This window comes from Pongo abelii, chromosome 7, assembly GCF_028885655.2.
Source record: "Pongo abelii isolate AG06213 chromosome 7, NHGRI_mPonAbe1-v2.0_pri, whole genome shotgun sequence".
In the NCBI taxonomy this organism is placed as follows: domain Eukaryota; kingdom Metazoa; phylum Chordata; class Mammalia; order Primates; family Hominidae; genus Pongo; species Pongo abelii.
The window spans coordinates 161,502,586-161,521,119 of NC_071992.2; the positions used below are offsets into that span (position 1 = coordinate 161,502,586).

The window sequence follows — 18,534 nt, forward strand, 5'->3', positions numbered from 1 at the left end:
GAGCCACCACACCCAGCCAATATCAGAATCTTGAAGATAGGTTTGCACTCCCATGTTCACTGCAGCATTATTCACAATAGCCAAGAGGTGGAAACAACCTAGATGTCCGTCAACAGATGGATGTATAAAGAAAATCTGGTATATCCATATGATGAAATATTCAGCCATAAAATATTGTAGAAGAAAATCCTGTCCTATGCAACTACATAAATGAACTCTGAGGACATTATGCTAAGTGAAATAAGACAGTCATAGAAGGATGAATACTGCATAGTTCCACTTATATGAGGTATCTAAAATAGTCAAACTGATAGAAACAAAAAGTGCAATGGTGGTTGCCAGGGGTTGGGGAGAGGGAGAAATGGGGAGTTGCTATTCAGTGGGTACAGGGTTTCAGTCATGCAAGGTTTTGAGAAAGTTCTAGAGACCTGCTGTACAGGATTTTGCTATTGTATTGTACACTTAAAAATGTTTAAGAATGTAGACTGATCCTCATGTTATATAATTTTACCACAACTTAAGAAATACTTGAATAATGGTGGAAAACTTCTGATATTCCCTGGAAAACATTAAACTGCACATCCAAGAGACCCAAAGAACTCCAAATAGGATAAACACAAAGATACCAGCACTCAGAAACATCATGGTAAAAATGTTAAATGTTAATGACAAGAGAAAATCTTGAAAGCAAGAGAAAAACAACTTATCATGTGCAAGGGTACCCCAATAAGAGAAACAGCAGACTTCTTATCAGAACTAATGGAAGTCAGAAGACAGTGGATAACATATTCAAAGTTCTGAAAGAAAAAGACTCTCAACCAAGAATTTTCTACCCTGGCCAGGTATGGTGGCTCACACCTATAATCCCAGCAATTCAGGAGGCTGAAGTGGAAGGATTACCTGAGGTCAGGAGTTCGAGACCAATGTGGCAAACATGGTGAAACCCCATCTTTATTAAAAAAAAAAAAGCTGGGTATGGTGGTGCATGCCTGTAATCCCAGCTACTCAGGAGGCTGAGGCAGGAGAATCACTTGAACCCAGGAGGTGGAGGCTGCAGTGAACTGAGATCATGCCACTGTACTCCAGCCTGGGCAACACAGTGAGACTGTCTGTAAAGAAGAAGAAGAAGAAAAAAGAAGTTTCTATCCAGCAAATTATCTTTCAAAAGTGAAGATGAAATAAAAGCATTACCAGATAAATATAAACATAACTTATTGCTACTAGACCCACCTTAAAAAAAATGCCAAAGAAAATTCTTCAGGTTGGAAGCAAGTAAATCCAGATAGAAATGAGAACCCACCCAGAACACAAAGAACAAAGATGAAGGTAATTCTTTAATTATATGACAGTATAAATGTATGTTTTTCATCTCTCTTAATTAATTTAAAAAGCAATTTATAAATCGATTTTATATAATTATATTGTTTAGGCTTTAAGATATAAAAATGTATTATATATGACAACAGCACAAAGGAGGTGGATGAGAGCAGAGTTGTACTGTACAAAGGAAATGACAGCAGATGGTAACCTGAATGTACAGGAACATATGAAGAAAACCATAAGTGGTAAATAAGAAAGTAAACATTAAAAACTTTACCAATATATACTTGCTCTTATTTCTTTTCTGTTTCCACAATTGACATAAAATTATGTAAAGTAAAAATTATAAAAATGTATTGGTGGGTTTATAACAAACATATAATTGTAAAACAATAGTATATAAAGGAGGAAGATTAAATAGAGCTATATATGAGTAACAATTCTATATCTCATTGAATTTTGTTAGTATAAGTTAGAAGCAAATTCTGATAAAATGTATGTGGTAAGCTCTAGAGTAGTAATTAAGAGAATAACTTTCAAAAAGTGAAAAATCAGTTAAGAAATTAAAATGTTATAATAGAAAAATTGTACTCAATGAGCTGGGCATGGTGGCTCACATCTATAATCCCAGTCACTTGGGAGGCTGAGGCAGGAAGATCACTTGAGGCCAGGAGTTTGAGATTAGCCTAGGCAACATAAAAGCAAGACCCAGTTTCTAAAAATAAAATTGAAAAAAAAAAAGCAAAACAAAACAAAAAAACACACACTTAGCCAGGCATGGTGGCACACACCTGTAGTCCCAGCTACTGGAGGCTGGGGAGGAAGGATCCCTTCAGCCCAGGAGTTCAAGGCTACAGTGAGCCATGATCAGGCCACTGCACTCCAGCCTGAGAAACAGGGCAAGACCTGATTCTAAAAATAAAAATAAAATAAAATCTACTCAATGCAAAAGAAAAAAATTAAGGACTGGTAAAACAGAAAACACACAAGATATACAAAATACAAAGAGCAAAATGTCAGATGTAAACCCAACTACACAAAAAATAACAATAAATGTGACTGAACAATTCAAAGAAAAGGCAGAAAGAAAAAAAGGAGAAAAAGACAGACTCACAGTGGATTAAAAAACAATATCCAACTATATACTGTCTATAGGAAATATACTTTAGATTCAAAGATATAAACAGATTGGAAGTAAAAGAATGGAAAAAGATACACAGATGCTCCTCAACTTACAATGGGGTTATGTCCTGAAAAACCCATCGTATGTTGAAAATATAGAAGTTGATATGGTTTGGATCTATGTCCCCACCCAAATCTCATGCTGAAATGCAATCCCCAATGCTGGAGGTAGGGCCTGGTAGGAAGTGATTGGATCATGGGGGCAGTTTCTCATGAATGGCTTAGCACCATCCCCCTGGTGCTGTTCTTGTGATAGAGTTCTTGTGAGATCTGGTTGTTTAAAAGTGTGTGGCACCTCCTCCCTTTATCTCTTTGTCCTGCTCCAGCCACGTAAGATGTGCCTGCTTCCCCTTCACCTGCTGCTATGATTGTAAGTTTCCTGAAGCCTCCCTAGAAGTGGAAGCTGGTATGCTTCCAATAGAGCCTGAAGAACTGTGAGCCAATTAAACCTCTTTTCCTTACAAATTACCCAGTATTAGGTATTTCTTTATAGTAGTGTGAGAACGGACTAATAAGTCAAAAATGCATTTAATACATCTAACCTATCAAACATAGCTTAGCCTAGCCCACCTTAAACATGCTCAGAACACTTATATTAGCCTACAATTGGGCAAAATAATCTAATACAAAGCCTATTTTATAGTAAAGTGTTGAATATCATGCAGTTTATTGACCACTGTACTGAAAGTGAAAAACAGAATGATTTTCACCATTGTGAAGTTGAAAAATCAGAAATCAAATAAGATATGCTGTGTTATGCAAATAGGAACCATAAGAAAGCTGGAGTGGTTATACTAATAATGACAAAATAGACTTTAAAACATAACATGCTATCAGAGATAAAGATAGACATTTTACAATGATAAAAAGTCAACTCATAAGTTTTAACATTTGTAAACATATACACAGCTAAAAACAGAGCTTCAAAGTATGTGCAATGAAAGGTTGAAAGAATTGGGGGGAAATACATAGTTCAACAACAGTTGTCAGAGACTTCAAACCCCACTTTCAATTTGTATAGAACATCTAACCAGAAAATCAACAAGGAAATACAGTTGGCCCTCTGTATCTAGGTGATATAGTTTGGCTCTGTGTCCCCACCCAAATATCTTCTCAAATTGTAATACCAACATGTTGAGGGAGGGACCTGGTGGGAGGTGATTGGATCATGGGAGTGGTTTCCCCCATGCTGTTCTCATAATAGTGAGTTCTCACAAGACCAGATGGTTTAAACGTGCTTGGCAGTCGACCCTCCCCCTCCAAATGCTGCTGCTATGTAAGACGTGCCTTGCTTCCCCTTCACCTTCTTCCATGATTGTAAGTTTCCTGAGGCCTCCCCAGCTGTGTGGAACTGTGAGTCAATTAAACCTCTTTCCTTTATAAATTACTGAGTCTCAGGTAGTTCTTCACAGCAGTGTGAAAACAGACTAATAACACTAGGGATTCTGCATCAATGGATTCAAGTGACCACAGATACAAAAAAAAATTGGAAATTAAACAAAAAGCATGATGGCATCTGTATTGAACATATACAGATTTGTGATTATTCTCTAGAAAATACAGTATAACAACTATTTACATAGCATTTACATTGTATTAAAGTATATAGGAGGAGAATGTACACAGGTTATATGAAAATATTACACCATTTTACATAAGGGACTTGTGGAGTTCGGTATTTGAAGGGGTTCCCGGAACCAATCCCCCATGGATACTGAGCGACAAGAGTAGAAGATTTAGAATACTATATACAAACTAAACTTAACAAACATATAAGTTATTAGAGAATACTCCACCCAACAACAGCAGAATACACATTTTTCTCAAGCACACATGGAATATTTTCCAGGATAGATCATAGGCTAGGCCATAAAACAAGCCTGGATCAGTTTAAAAAGACTGAAATTGTATGTTTCCTTGTCATTATGTTTTCTAAACATAATGGAATGAAACTGAAACTAATAATAGAAAATAATTTGCTAAATTCACAAAAATGTAAAAATTAAGCAACACAGTACTAAAGAACCAATGGGTCAAACAAGAAATACCAAGCAAAATTAGAAAACACTTCGAGTTGAATGAAAAGGAAGACACAACATATCAAAACCTGTGGGATGCAGCTAAATCCGTGCTTAGAGGGAAATTTGTAGCTGTCAATGCCTACATTATTTAAAGTTAAAAAAATTTAAAAAAATTTTTTAGAAATTTTACTTTAAGTTCTGGGATACATGTGCAGAACCTGCAGGTTTGTTACATAGGTATACATGTGCCATGGTAATCTACCTATCAACCTGTCATCTAGGTTTTTAGCCCACATGCGTTAGGTATTTGTTCTAATGTTTTCCCTCCCCTTGCCCCTCATCCCTTGACAGGCCCTGGTGTGTGATGTTCTCTTCCCTGTTTTGATGTGTTCTCACTGTTCAACTCCCACTTATGAGTGAGAACATAAAGTTTTTGGTTTTCTGTTCCTGTGTTAATTTGCTGAGGATGATGGCTTCCAGCTTTATCCATGTCCCTGTAAAGGACATGAACTCATTCTTTTTTATGGCTGCATAGTATTCCATGGTGTATACATGCCGTATTTTCTTTATCCAGTCTATCTGTGATGGGCATTTTGGTTGGTTCCAAGTCTTTGCTATTGTAAATAGTGCTGCAAGAAACATATGTGTGCATTTATCTTTATAGTAGAATGATTTACAATCCTTTGATTATATACCCAGTAATGGGATTGCTGGTTCAACTGGTATTTCTGGTTCTAGATCCTTGAGAAATCACCACACTGTCTTCCACAATGATTGAACTTATTCACACTCTCACCAACAGTGTAAAAGCATTCCTATTTCTCCATGGCCTCACCAGCATCTGTTGTTTCCTGACTTTTTTTTTTTGAGATGGAGTCTTGCTGTTTCACCCAGGCTGGAGTCCAGTGGCACAATCTTGGCTCATGCCTGGCTAATTTTTTTGTATTTTTAGTAGAGATGGGGTTTCACTGCGTTAGCCATGATGGTCTCAATCTTCTGACCTCGTGATGTGCCTGCCTCAGCCTCCCAAAGTGCTGGGATTACAAGTGTGAGCCACTGCACCTGGCTGACAATGGGGTTTTCTAAATACACAATCATGTAATCTACAAATAGACACAATTTGACTGCCTCTTTTCCTATTTGAATACTCTTTATTTCTTTCTCTTGCCTGATTGCCCTGGCCAGAACTTCCAATACTATGTTGAATAGGAGTGGTGAGAGAGGGTATCCTTGTCTTGTGCTGGTTTTCAAAGGGATTGTTTCCAGCTTCTGCCTATTCAGTATGATATTGGCTATGGGTTTGTCATAAATAGCTCTTATATGTTCCATCAATACCTAGCTGATCGAGAGTTTTTAACATGAAGCGATGTTGAGTTTTATCAAAGGTCTTTTCTGCATCTATTGAGATAATCATGTGGTTTTTGTCATAGGTTCTGTTTATGTGATGGATTACATTTATTGATTTGCATATGATGAACCAGCCTTGCATCCCAGGGATGATGCTGACTTGATCGTGATGAATAAGCTTTTTGATATGCTGCTGGATTCAGTTTGCCAGTATTTTATTGAGCATTTTCGCGTCAATGTTCATCAGGGATATTGACCAGAAATTTTCTTTTTTTTATGGTGTCTCTGTCAGGTTTTGGTATCAGGATGATGCTGGCCTCATAAAATGAGTTAGGGAGGAGTCCCTCTTTTTCTATTGTTTGGAATAGTTTCAGAAGGAATAGTACCAGCTCCTTTTTATACCTCTGGTAGAATTTGGCTGTAAATCCATCTGGTCCTGGTCTTTTTTTTGGTTGGTAGGCTATGAATTACTGCCTCAATTTCAGAACTTGTTATTGGTCTATTCAGGGATTTGACATCTTCCTGGTTTAGTCTTCTAGAAGACTAAACTAAATTTATCCATTTCTTCTAGATTTTCTGATTTGTGTAGAGGTGTTTATAGTATTCTCTGATCATAGTTTGTATTTCTGTGGGATCAGTGGTAATATCCCCTTTATCATTATTTATTGTGTCTATTTGATTCTTCTCTCTTTTCTTCATTAGTCTAGCTAGCAGTCTATCTATTTTGTTAATTTTTTCAAAAAACCAGCTCCTGGATTCATTGATTTTTGAAGGGTTTTTCCTGTCTGTATCTCCTTCAGTTTTTCTCTGATCTTAGTTATTTCTTGTCTTCTGCTAGCTTTTGAATTTCTTTGCCCTTGCTTCTCTAGTTAATTGTGATGTTAGGGTGCTGATTTCAGATCTTTCCAGCTTTCTGATGTGGGCATTTAGTGCTATAAATTTCCCTCTTAACACAGATTTAGTTGTGTCCCAGAAAGTCTGGTACATTGTCTCTTTGTTCTCATTGGCTTCAAAGAACTTATTTCATTCTTAATTTCATTATTTACCCAGGAGTCATTCAGGAGTAGGCTGTTCAATTTCCATGTAGTTGTGTGGTTTTGAGTGAGTTTCTTAATCCTGAGTTCTAATTTGATTGCACTGTGGTCTGAGAGACTGTTATGAATTCTGTTCTTTTGCATTTGCAGAGGAGTGTTTTACTTCCAATTATGTGGTTGATTTTAGAATAAGTGCCATGTGGCACTGACAAGAATGAGAAGAATTCAAGTCCTGAATATCCTTTAATTTTAAAGGATGCTGGCTGGGTGTGGTGGATCACACCTGTAATCCTAGCACTTTGGGAGGCCAAGGTGGGCAGATCATGAGGTCAGGAGATCAACACCATCCTGGCTAACATGGTGAAACCCCGTCTCTACTAAAAATACAAATAAATTAGCTGGGCATGGTGGCAGGCACCTGTAGTCCCAGCTTCTGAGGAGGCTGAGGCAGGAGAATGGCGTGAACCCAGGAGGCAGAGATTGCAGTGAGCTGAGATTGCACCACTGCACTCCAGCCAGGGCGACAGAGTGAAACTCTGTGTCAAAAAAAAAAAATAATAAGTTAAAAAATTAAATAAATAAAGGATGCTAATTTTCTGTCTTGTTAATCTAATATTGACTGTGGGGTGTTAAAGTCTCACACTACTATTGTGTGGAAGTCTAAATCTCTTTGTAGGTCTCCAAGAACTTGCTTTATGAATCTGGGTGCTCTTATATTGGGTGCATATATATTTATGATAGTTAGCTCCTCTTATTGCATTGATCCTTTAACCATTACATAATGCCCTTCTTTGTCTTTTTTGATCTTCATTGGTTTAAAGTCTGTTTTATCAGAACAGTACTGCAACCCCTGCTTTTTTTGTTTTTATTTTTGTTTTTTTTGCTTTCCATTTGCTTGGTAAATATTCCTCCATTCCTTTATTTTGAGCCTATGTGTGTCTTTGCATGTGAGACGGATCTCTTGAATACAGCACACGGATGGGTCTTGACTCTTTATCCAATTGGCCAGTCTGCATCTTTTAATTGGGGCATTTAGCCCATTTACATTTAAGATTAATATTTTTATGTGTGAATGTGATCCTGGCATCATGATGCTAGCTGGTTATTTTGCATATTAGTTGATGAAGTTTCTTCATAGTGTCATTGGTCTCTGTATTTTGGTGTGTTTTTGCAGTGGCTGGTACCAGTTTTTCCTTTCCATATTTAGTGCTTCCTTCAGGAGCTCTTGTAAAGCAGGCCTGCTGGTGACAAAATCCCTCATCATTTGCTTGTCTGGAAAGGGTTTTATTTCTCTTTTGCTTATGAAACTTAGTTTGGCTGGATATGAAATTTTGTGTTGAAAATTCTTTTTTTTTTTTTTTTGAGTTGGAGTTTTGCTCTTATTGCCCAGCCTGGAGTGCAATGGCACAATCTCAGCTCACTGCAACCTGTGCCTCCCAGGCATGTGCCCATGTGGCTAATTTTTGTATTTTTGTATTTTTAAGTAGAGACAGTGTTTCTCCATGCTGGTCAGGCTGGTCTCAAACTCCTGACCTCAGGTAATCTGCTCACCTCAGCCCCCCAAAGTGCTGGGATTACAGGTGTGAGCCACCACACCCAGCCCAATTCTTTGCTTTAAGAATGTTGAATATTGGCCCCCATTCTCGTCTGGCTTATAGGGTTTCTGCAGAGAGATCAACTGTTAGTCTAATGGGCTTACCTTTGTAGGTGACCTGACCTTTCTCTCTGGCTGCCCTTAGCATTTTTTCCTTCATTTCAATCTTGGAGATTCTGATGATTATGTACCTTGGGTTTGATCTTCTTGTGGAGTATCTTAGTGGTGTTCTGTGTATTTCCTGAATTTGAATGTTGGCATATCTTGCTAGATTGGGGAAGCTCTCCTGGATAATATCCTAAAGTGTGATTTCCAACTTGGTTCCATTTTCCCCATTGCTTTCAGATACACCAATCAATCGTAGGTTTGGTCTTTTCACATAGACTCATATTTCTTGGAGGCTTTGTTCATTCTTTTTAATTCTTTTCTATCTAATCTTGTCTTCATGCCTTATTTCAGCAAGGTGATCTTCAATCTCTAATATCCTTTCTTCTACTTGATCAGTTTGGCTACTGATACTTGTATATGTTTCACAAAGTTCTTGTGCTGTACTTTTCAGCTCCATCAGGTCATTTGTGTTCCTCTCTAAACTGGCTATTCTAGTTAGCAGTTCCTGTAACCTTTTATCTTAGCTTCCTTGCATTGGGTTACAACAAGGTTTTTTTTTTTTAGCTCAGAGGAGTTTGTTATTACCCACCTTCTGAAGCCTACTTCTGTCAATTCATCAGTCTCATTCTCCATCCAGTTTTGTGCCCTTGCTGGAGAGGAGTTGTGAGCATTTGGAAGAGAAGAGACATTCTGGTTTTTGGAATTTTCAGTGTTTTTGCACTGGTTTTTCCTCATCTTCGTGGATTTATCTACCTTTGATCTTTGAGGCTGATGACCTTTGGATGGGGTTTTTGTGTGTGTGGGGGTCTTTTTTGTTGATGTTGTTATTGTTGCTTTGTGTTTGTTAGTTTTTCTTCTAACAGTCAGACCCCTCTTCTGCCGGTCTGCTGCAGTTTGAAGGAGGTCCACTCCAGACCCTGTTGACTTGGTTATCACCAGTGGAGGCTGCAGAACAGCAAAGATCGCCACCTGCTCCTTCCTCTAGAATCTTCATCCCAGAGCAGCACTGACCCAATGCCATCCAGAGCTCTCCTGTATGAGGTGTCTCTTGAGCCATTAAGAGGTGTCTCCCAGTCAGGAGGCATGGGGTTCAGGGACCCACTTGGGGAGACAGTCTGTCCCTCAGCAGAACTGGTATGCTATGCTGGGAGAATCCCCTTTGTCAGGATCAGCTGCTCTCTTCACAGCCAGGCAGGAAAGATTAAGTCTGCTGAAGCTGCACCCACAGCTGCCCCTCCCTCCTAGTGCTCTGCCCCAGGGAGGTAAGAGTTTTATCTGTAAGCTCCTGACTGGGGCTGCTGCATTTCCCTTAGAGATGCCCTGCCCAGTGAGGAGAAATCTAGAGAAGCAGTTTGGCCACAGCTGCTTTGCTGCACTGTAGTGTTCCACCCAGTCCAAACCTCCTGGTCTCCTTAGCACTGCCAGGGGAAAACTGCCTACTAAAGCCTCAGTAATGTCAGAAAATGCTCCTTCCCCCTCCAAGCTCAAACATCCCAGGTTGACTCCAGACTGCTGTGCTGGCAGTGAGAATTTCAAGCCAGTGGTTCTTAGCTTGCTGGGATCCATGGGAGTGGGACTAACTGACTGAGACCACTTGGCTCCCTGGCTTCAGCCCCCTTTCCAGGGGAGTGAATAGATCTGTCTCACTGGGATTCCAGGTGCCACCAGGGTATGAAAAAAACTCCTGCACCTAGCTCGGTGCCTGCCTAAACAGCCACCCAGTTTTGTGCTTGAAACCCAGGACCCTGGTGGTGTAGGCTCATGAGGGAATCTCCTGATCTGCAGATTGTAAAAACCATGGGAAAAGTGTAGTATCCAGGCCGGGTAGCACAGTCCTTCATGGCTTCCCTTAGCTGGGGGAGGGAGGTCCCCCAGCTCCTTGCACTTCCTGGGTGAAGCGATGTTCCTCCCTGCTTCTGCTCCCTCTCCATGGGTTGCACCTGCTACCTAACCAGTCCCAATGAGATGAACTGGGTACCTCAGTTGGAAATGCAGAAATCACCCATCTTCTGTGTTGATCTCAGTGGGAGCTGCAGACCGGAGCTGTTTGTATTTGACCATCTTGGCCCTTTCCTCAATGCCTACTTTTTTTTTTAAAAGGGAGCAAATCAACAACCTAATCTTCTACCTTAAAACACTGGGGAAAACAAACAAACAAACAAAAACTAAACCCAAATCAAGCAGAAGGTAGAAAATAAGGAATATAACAGAAACTAATGAACTAGAGAATAGAAAAAAAGCTTAATACCAATTCTTCACAAACTCTTCCAAAAAAACAAAAGAGAACACTTCCCAATTCATTCAATGAAAACATACATAAAAATTATACACCATTACTGAGTGGGATTTATCCCAGAAATGCAAGGTTTGTTTAGCGTCCAAAAATCAATTAATACATCATATCCATAGAATAAAGGAAAAAATCAAGAAAGGAAAATAAAGACATTTTCAGACAAACAAAAGCTCACAGAATAATGCTAACTTAAGTACAAGAAATACTAAAGGAAATTTTTCAAACTGAAAATAATGATCTTAGACAAAAGCACAGAACTGCAGAAAGGAATGAAAAACACTAGAAAGGGTAACTCTAAATGTATATTTACAGTCAAAAATAGCAACAGAATAAACTCTCTGGTGAGGTTTCAAAGTAGGTAGTACAAAATAAGTGACAATAATAATGAAAGGCAGGAGAGGGACAAAAGGAAACGTAAGGATCTTGCATTTTTCAAGGAGTGGTAAAAATATTAAGGTAGACCATAGTAAGTCAAAGAGACATATTTAATCATTAGAGTCATCACTTAAAAAAGAATGTACAACTAAAAAGCTAATGGAGAAGAAACATAAAATTACATAAAGTTTGATTTATTCAAAAGAATATAAAAGGCCGGGTGCGGTGCTTCATGCCTGCAATCCCAGCACTTCAGGAGGTCGAGGTGGGCAGATCATGAGGTCAGGAGATCGAGACCATCCTGGCTAACACTATGAAACCCCGTCTCAACTAAAAATACAAAAAAGCCGGGCGTGGTGGCGGGCTCCTGTAGTCCCAGCTACACAGGAGACTGAGGCAGGAGAATGGTGTTAACCCAGGAGGCGGAGCTTGCAGTGAGCCGAGATCGTGCCACTGCACTCCAGCCTGGGCGACAGGATGAGACTCCGTCTCAAAAAAAAAAAAAAAATATATATATATTTATATATAGACATATATATATAATTTATAGTGACAGAAAGGAGATCAGTAATTGCTTCAGGATAGAGGTGGGAAGGAGTGAAAGATGATGAAGGAGGAGAAAACTTTTGGGAGTGATGGATATGTCTGCCCTAGATTGTAGCAACGGTTTCACATGTGTATACATATGTCAAAAGATATAAAATCATATACTTTAAATACATGTTAACATATTATATGTTAATTACACCTCAATAAAGCTGGTTCTTTAAAGAAAATATATAAGAGTACGAGGCTGAGACCAATCTGCCAGGGACCCAACGTTGTTCTGTCCCTGGTTGGCTGTGTGATCTGGGGCCAAGAATTTAACCTCTCTGTGCCTCAGTTTCCTGGACACCGATTGTGCAGAGATATTGGTAAATTCCATAAATTCATTCTGACAGCACAGTGCCGGGCCTGCATCAAGCACAAATGACCAAGGTTAGCTGTGTGGTAGTGCGGAGCCCTGGGACTCTGCTCTGCTTACTGTTTACATGCCCAGGTCCCCCACTACACAGGAAGAAACGCTTTCTAGCTCACCTGTTTCCCTAAGACCCAGAATCAGCCTGGGATGCTCTAAGTGAATAACAGCAGGAATGAGAGACTTGGAAGAGAACGTCTCTCTAAGTGGTGTTTCCAAGCAGCCAAAACAGAGCTGGCCAGCAAACCCTCTGGGATAGTGTGAAATATATATTTGGTCTTCATCCCCATGGCCTGGCATACAACTTCTAAATTCCTTGTAATCTCCAAAGTGCTGTCTTTTCATAGGCTTATGTTGACTGACAGCTTTAGGATGAAGCTGGTCACTGGAAAGGCCAAGGCATGATTACAGGGTTGGGATTCTCAGCCCCAATGTCCCAAACTCAGAGAGGGGAAAGGAGCTAAAGCTTAAATTTATCACCAATGGCCAATGGTTTAATCAATCATACCTACATAATAAAGCCTCTATAAAAACCTAGGAGGGCAGGGTTCAGAGACGAGAGCTGCTGGATAGCTAAGTGGATAGGATCCTAGAGGGTGATGCACCCAGGGAGGGCATGAAAACTCTGCACCCCTTCCCCCATACCTCAGCCTACACATTTCTTCATCTTTATTCTTTATAATAAATTGGTAAATCTTTTTTTTTCTTTTCTGAGACAGAGTCTCACTCTGCCACCCAGGCTGGAGTGCAGTGGCATGATCTCAGCTCACTGCAACCTCTGCCTCCTGGGTTCAAGTGATTCTCATGCCTCATTTTCCCAAGTAACTGAGACTACAGATGCACACCACCATGCCTGGCTAATTTTTGTATCTTTTGTAGAGACGGGGTTTCACTATATTGGCCACGTTGGTATCGAACTTCTGACCTCAAGTGATCTGCCCACCTCGGCCTCCCAAATTGCTGGGATTACAAGCATGAGCCACTGCACCCAGCCTGAACTGGTAAACCTAAGTGTTTCCCTGAGTTCTGTGAGATGCCCCAGCAAATTAATAGAACCCAAAGTGAGGGTCATGGGAACCCCAACTTGAATCCTGTTGGTCTGAAGTTTGGAAACCCTGAACTTACAACTAGTGCCTTGAGGGGACAGTCTCAGAGACTGAGCCCTCAGCCTGTGGGATCTGAGGCTATCTCCAAGAGAGCACCAGAATTGAATTGAATTAGGGCTGCTTGGAGCATGGGAAAAACCCTCCATACATTTGGTCATGAAATCTTTGTTGATTGTTGCTGTGGTGTCAGAGCAGAGAAAAAATGTAATTAGCATTTTTCTCAAACAGCCTAAGGAGTGGATGACATGGAAGTGAGGGGACTGGGAGCCAGCTGCCAGGGAAAGACACTTGAACTATTTTTTTTTTGGCTGAAAGAGCATTTTCTAGGGTAAATAAAACACAAACCTACTTAATGGACAGATAACAGGGGCAAATAACAGCAAGGAAAGAGGACAAGATAGAAAAAGGAGGAGGAAAGCAAAGGCCTGAGGGTAACAAGAGATTTGTCTGTAGCTTGTAGAGAAGGGATTCGTGAGTGAAGCTGCAGCACCTACCACAGAAGTAGAGAGTGGGGGCAGACGCATCTTCTCTCTTGTGCCTCCAGCTCCAGCTCCCCCAAGTTCTCAGGATGTGAGGGGTCCATGGTTCGTCCCCCAGCTCCAGCCTGGAGATTACATCAGGTTTGGAAGCTTGAAGTCCTGCTCCAGAGAAAGGAAGCAAGACCTGAAAATTCATCCCAGGTAGAGGGCAGGATGGACCCGTGGTCTGAGTCTTTGTGCTGGTTGTGTCCTTCCCTGCCACCTGGTCTCTAACCATGGAGAAAGACACAGCCCTCTGCCTAAGCTGAAGAAAGGTCAAAACTAGCTTTTCAGGGGGATGGGGGGCATAGATAGGACAGTGTTGGGGCCTGAACACACCATGGTAGAGGACTCATAGTAGGGGATGTTGATCCCCAGCAGAAGGGCTAAAGGGGGAATGAGTCTCCAGCACCATGTCTGGTTTGTCTGGCCCACCAGCCCGGCATGGCCCTTGTCTGTCGGCGTTGCTGCTTTTGTTCCTGCTGGGCCCCAGCTTGGTCCTCGCCATCTCCTTCCATCTGCCCATTAACTCTCACAAGTGCCTCTGTGAGGAGATCCACAAGGACCTACTGGTGACTGGCACATATGAGATCTCTGACCAGTCTGGCAGCACTGGCAGCCTGTGCAGCCACCTCAAGATCACAGATTCTGCTGGCCATATTTTCTACTACAAAGAGAATGCAACCAAGGGGAAATTTGCCTTTACCACTGAAGATTATGACATGTTTGAAGTGTGTTTTGAGAGCAAGGGAACAGGGCGGATACCTGACCAACTCGTGATCCTAGACATGAAGCATGGAGTGGAGGTGAAAAATTACAAAGAGATTGCAAAAGTTGAGAAGCTCAAACAATTAGAGGTGAAGCTGCGACACCTAGAAGACCTTTCAGAATATATTGTTAATGGTTTTGCCTACATGAAGAAGAGAGAAGAGGAGATGGTGATACCAGTGAGTCAACAAACCCTTGGGTCCTATACTTCAGCATCTTTTCAATGTTCTGCCTCATTGGACTAGCCACCTGGCAGGTCTTCTACCTGTGATGCTTCTTCAAGGCTACGAAGTTGATTGAGTAATGAATAAGGCATATTCTCCTCCCACCTTTTACCTCAGCCAACAGAACATCGCTGGGATGTGCCTGGCCTAAGTTATCCTACCAGCAGCACCATCAAGGCATGTTGGAGCTTTCTTGCCAGAAATTATCTCTTTTGGTGTGCAAGGACATGGGGTACCACCTACACCCAACAAGTCAATGAGGGACTTCTTTTTAATTTGGTAGGATTTTGACTGGTTTTGCAACAATAGGTCTATTATCAGAGTCACCTATGACAAAAAAAAAAGGGTTACTTAGATAATGCCAAAGTCAGCATTTGTCCTGGGTTCCCTTGTGTGATCTGTTTGTACCAAGTCTTCTTTTCTTCTCCCACTTGCTCAGCAGTTTGGGCTTCTATTCTAGTTCTTTTACCAAGATTTTTGTGTGACCATGTTGAGTTCATTCAGATTGCCTTCTTTCAATTTCCTTGTGAAAACACCCTTAACTTTCTCTTTACCCTTAGCTGAAATGTTTACGTAGCTTCTGGTGATATCTTTTCATGATTTTATGTCTCTTAAAATGGTGATGGATGTGACACTTCATAAAAGTGAGCTTTAAACTGTAGATAACTCTTAAAGAAAATGTCATTTTAGACAATTAAAATATTTGTGCTCGATTGCTTGAACTTTTCATGTATGTGTATTTAATTCTATGCAGTATTATCACATGTGTAGATTCATGTGACCACCATCACAAGAGACAGAAGAGTTCTATCACATGGATCCCTTGTGCTGCCCTTTTACAGCCACAGCCACATCCCTTTCTTATCCCCTCACCCCAACCTGTGGCTACCACTGTTCTGTCCTCCATCTCTGTAATTTTGTCATTTCAAGAATGTTGTATGAATGGAATAATACAGAATGTAATCTTATGAGGTTGACTTTTTTTCATTCAGCATAACTCCCTTGAAATCCATCCAAGTTGTTGCATGTATCAAGTTTCTTCCTTTTTTTCTTTTAAAAATGTTTTATATATTCAGGGGGTATAAGTGCAGATTTCTTACATGCATATATTGCATCGTGGTGAAGTCTGGGCAGTTCCTTTTGATTGTTGAGTAGTATTCCATGGTATGGATGTACCACAGTTTGCTTAACCATTCACCTACTAAAGGACATAAGAGTTGTTTTCAGTTTTTTGCCCTTACTAACAAAGCTGCTGTGAACATTCATGTACAGGTTTTTATGTGAACATACATTTTCATTTTCTCGGATAAATGCTCAAAAGGGCAATTGTTGGGTTGTGTGGTAAACACATATATTTTTGTAAGAAACTACCTTACTCTTTTTTCCAGAGTGGCTGTACCTTTCACATACAGCCACTCATACAATTCATACAGCAATGTATGACTGATCCAGTTTCTTCACATCCTCACCAGCATTTGATATTACTACTATTTTTTATCTTAACCATTCATATAGATGTGTGTAATGATACCATGTGTGGTTTTAATTTGCATTTTCCAATGGCTAATGATGTTGAGTATCTTTTCATGTGCTAATTTGCCATCTATACATCCTCTTCAGTGAAATGTCTGTTCATGTCTTTTGTCTATTTTCTATTTAGGTCATTTGTTCTTTTTACTATTGAGTTTTCAGAGTTTTTTTATACATCCTAGATAAAACTCTTCTGTTAGATATGTGGTTGCTTGAATTTTTAACATAATTTCTACCAAGGAAAAATAAGTAAAATTTCCAACTCTTCTTGCATGGCCAGTCACTTACTTTATTCCTGTCCTTCAGTGTTCCATCTAGAGAATTAAGAAATATGATGTATAAAATAGATATCTAGGAGGGCCATTAAGAGAGTAAATGCTTAAAAATACAAAGCCAATGAAAGCAAAGCCAATAATCACTGTAGGAGTATGAGGTGCCTAAGGGCCAAAACTAATGTAAATAAGAGAAAATGTGGATATAAATGACCATATTTATAAACAGTTATGAAAAACGCTGTCACTTGAAATCTTTCCCACATCTCTCAAGAAAGTAGGTAGGAGTTTATCCTTTCTGTAATCTCTTTTTAACCCTGCTATCACAGGGCTTATTTAATCACAGTGGCAAGAATTACATGTATCTTACAGTAAAGAAGCAGAATACTGGAATTGTTAGAGAACCCTGATGTGTTGACCTGGATAAAGTACAAAGGCGGAAGAGAGAATGAGTTATGTTGTTAAAATCTCAGGCTATTCTGTTAATATTCCTGCTACTATGAACCCCAAACTGTTTTTTTCCCCCTTTTGACTCCTTGTATCTTCCTCTCACGTGGCATAAAATAGTTCTGTCATTAACTTGTAAAACATTGCCACCTGCTGTTAAGAATTGGTAGGTACTGCTTCTGAGAACCTAGCTGCAGATCCTTACCATAGGCAGCAGATGTTGAGAAAGTCTATATGTAGTATTACATATACTAAGTTACAGAGGGTGCATCCAAGTAGAGAAAATAATATGTGGGTTAAGATCCATTCTTAAACTTTTTTTTTTTTTGGGACAGAGTCTTGTTGTGACACCCAGGCTGAAGTGCAATGGTGCTATCTCAGCTTGCTGCAACCTCACCTTCTGGGTTTGGGTAGTTCTTCCGCCTCGGCCTCCAGAGTGGCTGGGAGTGCAGGCGCATGCCACCATGCCTGGCTGGTTTTTGTATTTTTGGTAGAGATGGAGTTTCACCATGTTAGCCGGGCTGGTCTTGAACTCCTGACCTCAAGTGATCCGCTGAACTCAGCCTCCCAAAGTGCTGGGATTACACGTGTAAGCCACTACACTCATCCTCCATCATTAAACTTTTTAATGTGAAATTCTATCATGTACCATTAACCTAACAAGATTTTCTTTCCTATTTCTGACTGCTGCCTTTCCCCTTTTTAGGAGCAATGAAAGCTACTCTGTTAGTTATGTTCTTCTGATGTGACAAAATGTCAAGAAGACAGGAGAAGAGAATATTTTGTTTTGTTGATGCTTTTGTTCCCAAGTGTGACCCTAAACTTAAGCTTTGTAGGAGTTGACATTCTCTCATCTCCTTTCCCTTTACTCATGCCAAAACTATCAACTGGGACATTTTGTGCTTTTGGTTTAAAAGTTAATTGATATTATACCTTGGTTTTATCCAAGAAGTAAAAGTATTTGCCTTTGACAAAAGACTGATACAAGAGCAAATAATCTTTAAAAACAGGGGTGTTATGTGCTTTCCTCCATTTTTGAGCATATTATCCAAAATGGTCTGTAAAATATAAATGAGAATGATGCAGTTTAAGTATTATTATAGCATTGTCATGGACCCCTGTCATAAAGCCATTTTCCAGTTTGGGAAAGAGGCATACGGGATTTATACAGATTCACTTGTAAAAGTTGCATTGGGGATTTTTGTGTAAATTTTCTCAAATAAAGGCTAGCAGAAACCAAAAAAAAAAAAAAAAAAAAAAAAAAAAAAAAAAAAAAAAAAAAAAAAAGGCTAAAGGGAAGAGCACATTCCAGTGAAAGGAAATCAGGGCTCTGAAACTGAACAGATCCATATCCCAGATCTGCCACCAATAGGCTGTGTAAACTTAAGAAAAGTGACAGTATTTGTTAGCCTCAGGTTCATTTATAAACTGTGTATC

General features: G+C 39.9%; 1 protein-coding gene and 1 pseudogene across 1 annotated transcript in view; one reads left to right on the forward strand and one right to left on the reverse strand.

Moving 5' to 3' along the window:
- Positions 1-18,534, reverse strand: part of LOC103891419 (zinc finger protein 252-like) — a 30,208-nt gene that overhangs the window by 7,828 nt on the left and 3,846 nt on the right. Inside the window, 1 exon segment of the mRNA XM_024250781.3 lies at positions 13,833-13,976. Within this exon segment, the coding sequence (XP_024106549.3) occupies positions 13,833-13,976 (144 nt within the window).
- Positions 14,258-14,928, forward strand: LOC103891418 (transmembrane emp24 domain-containing protein 10-like; annotated as a pseudogene).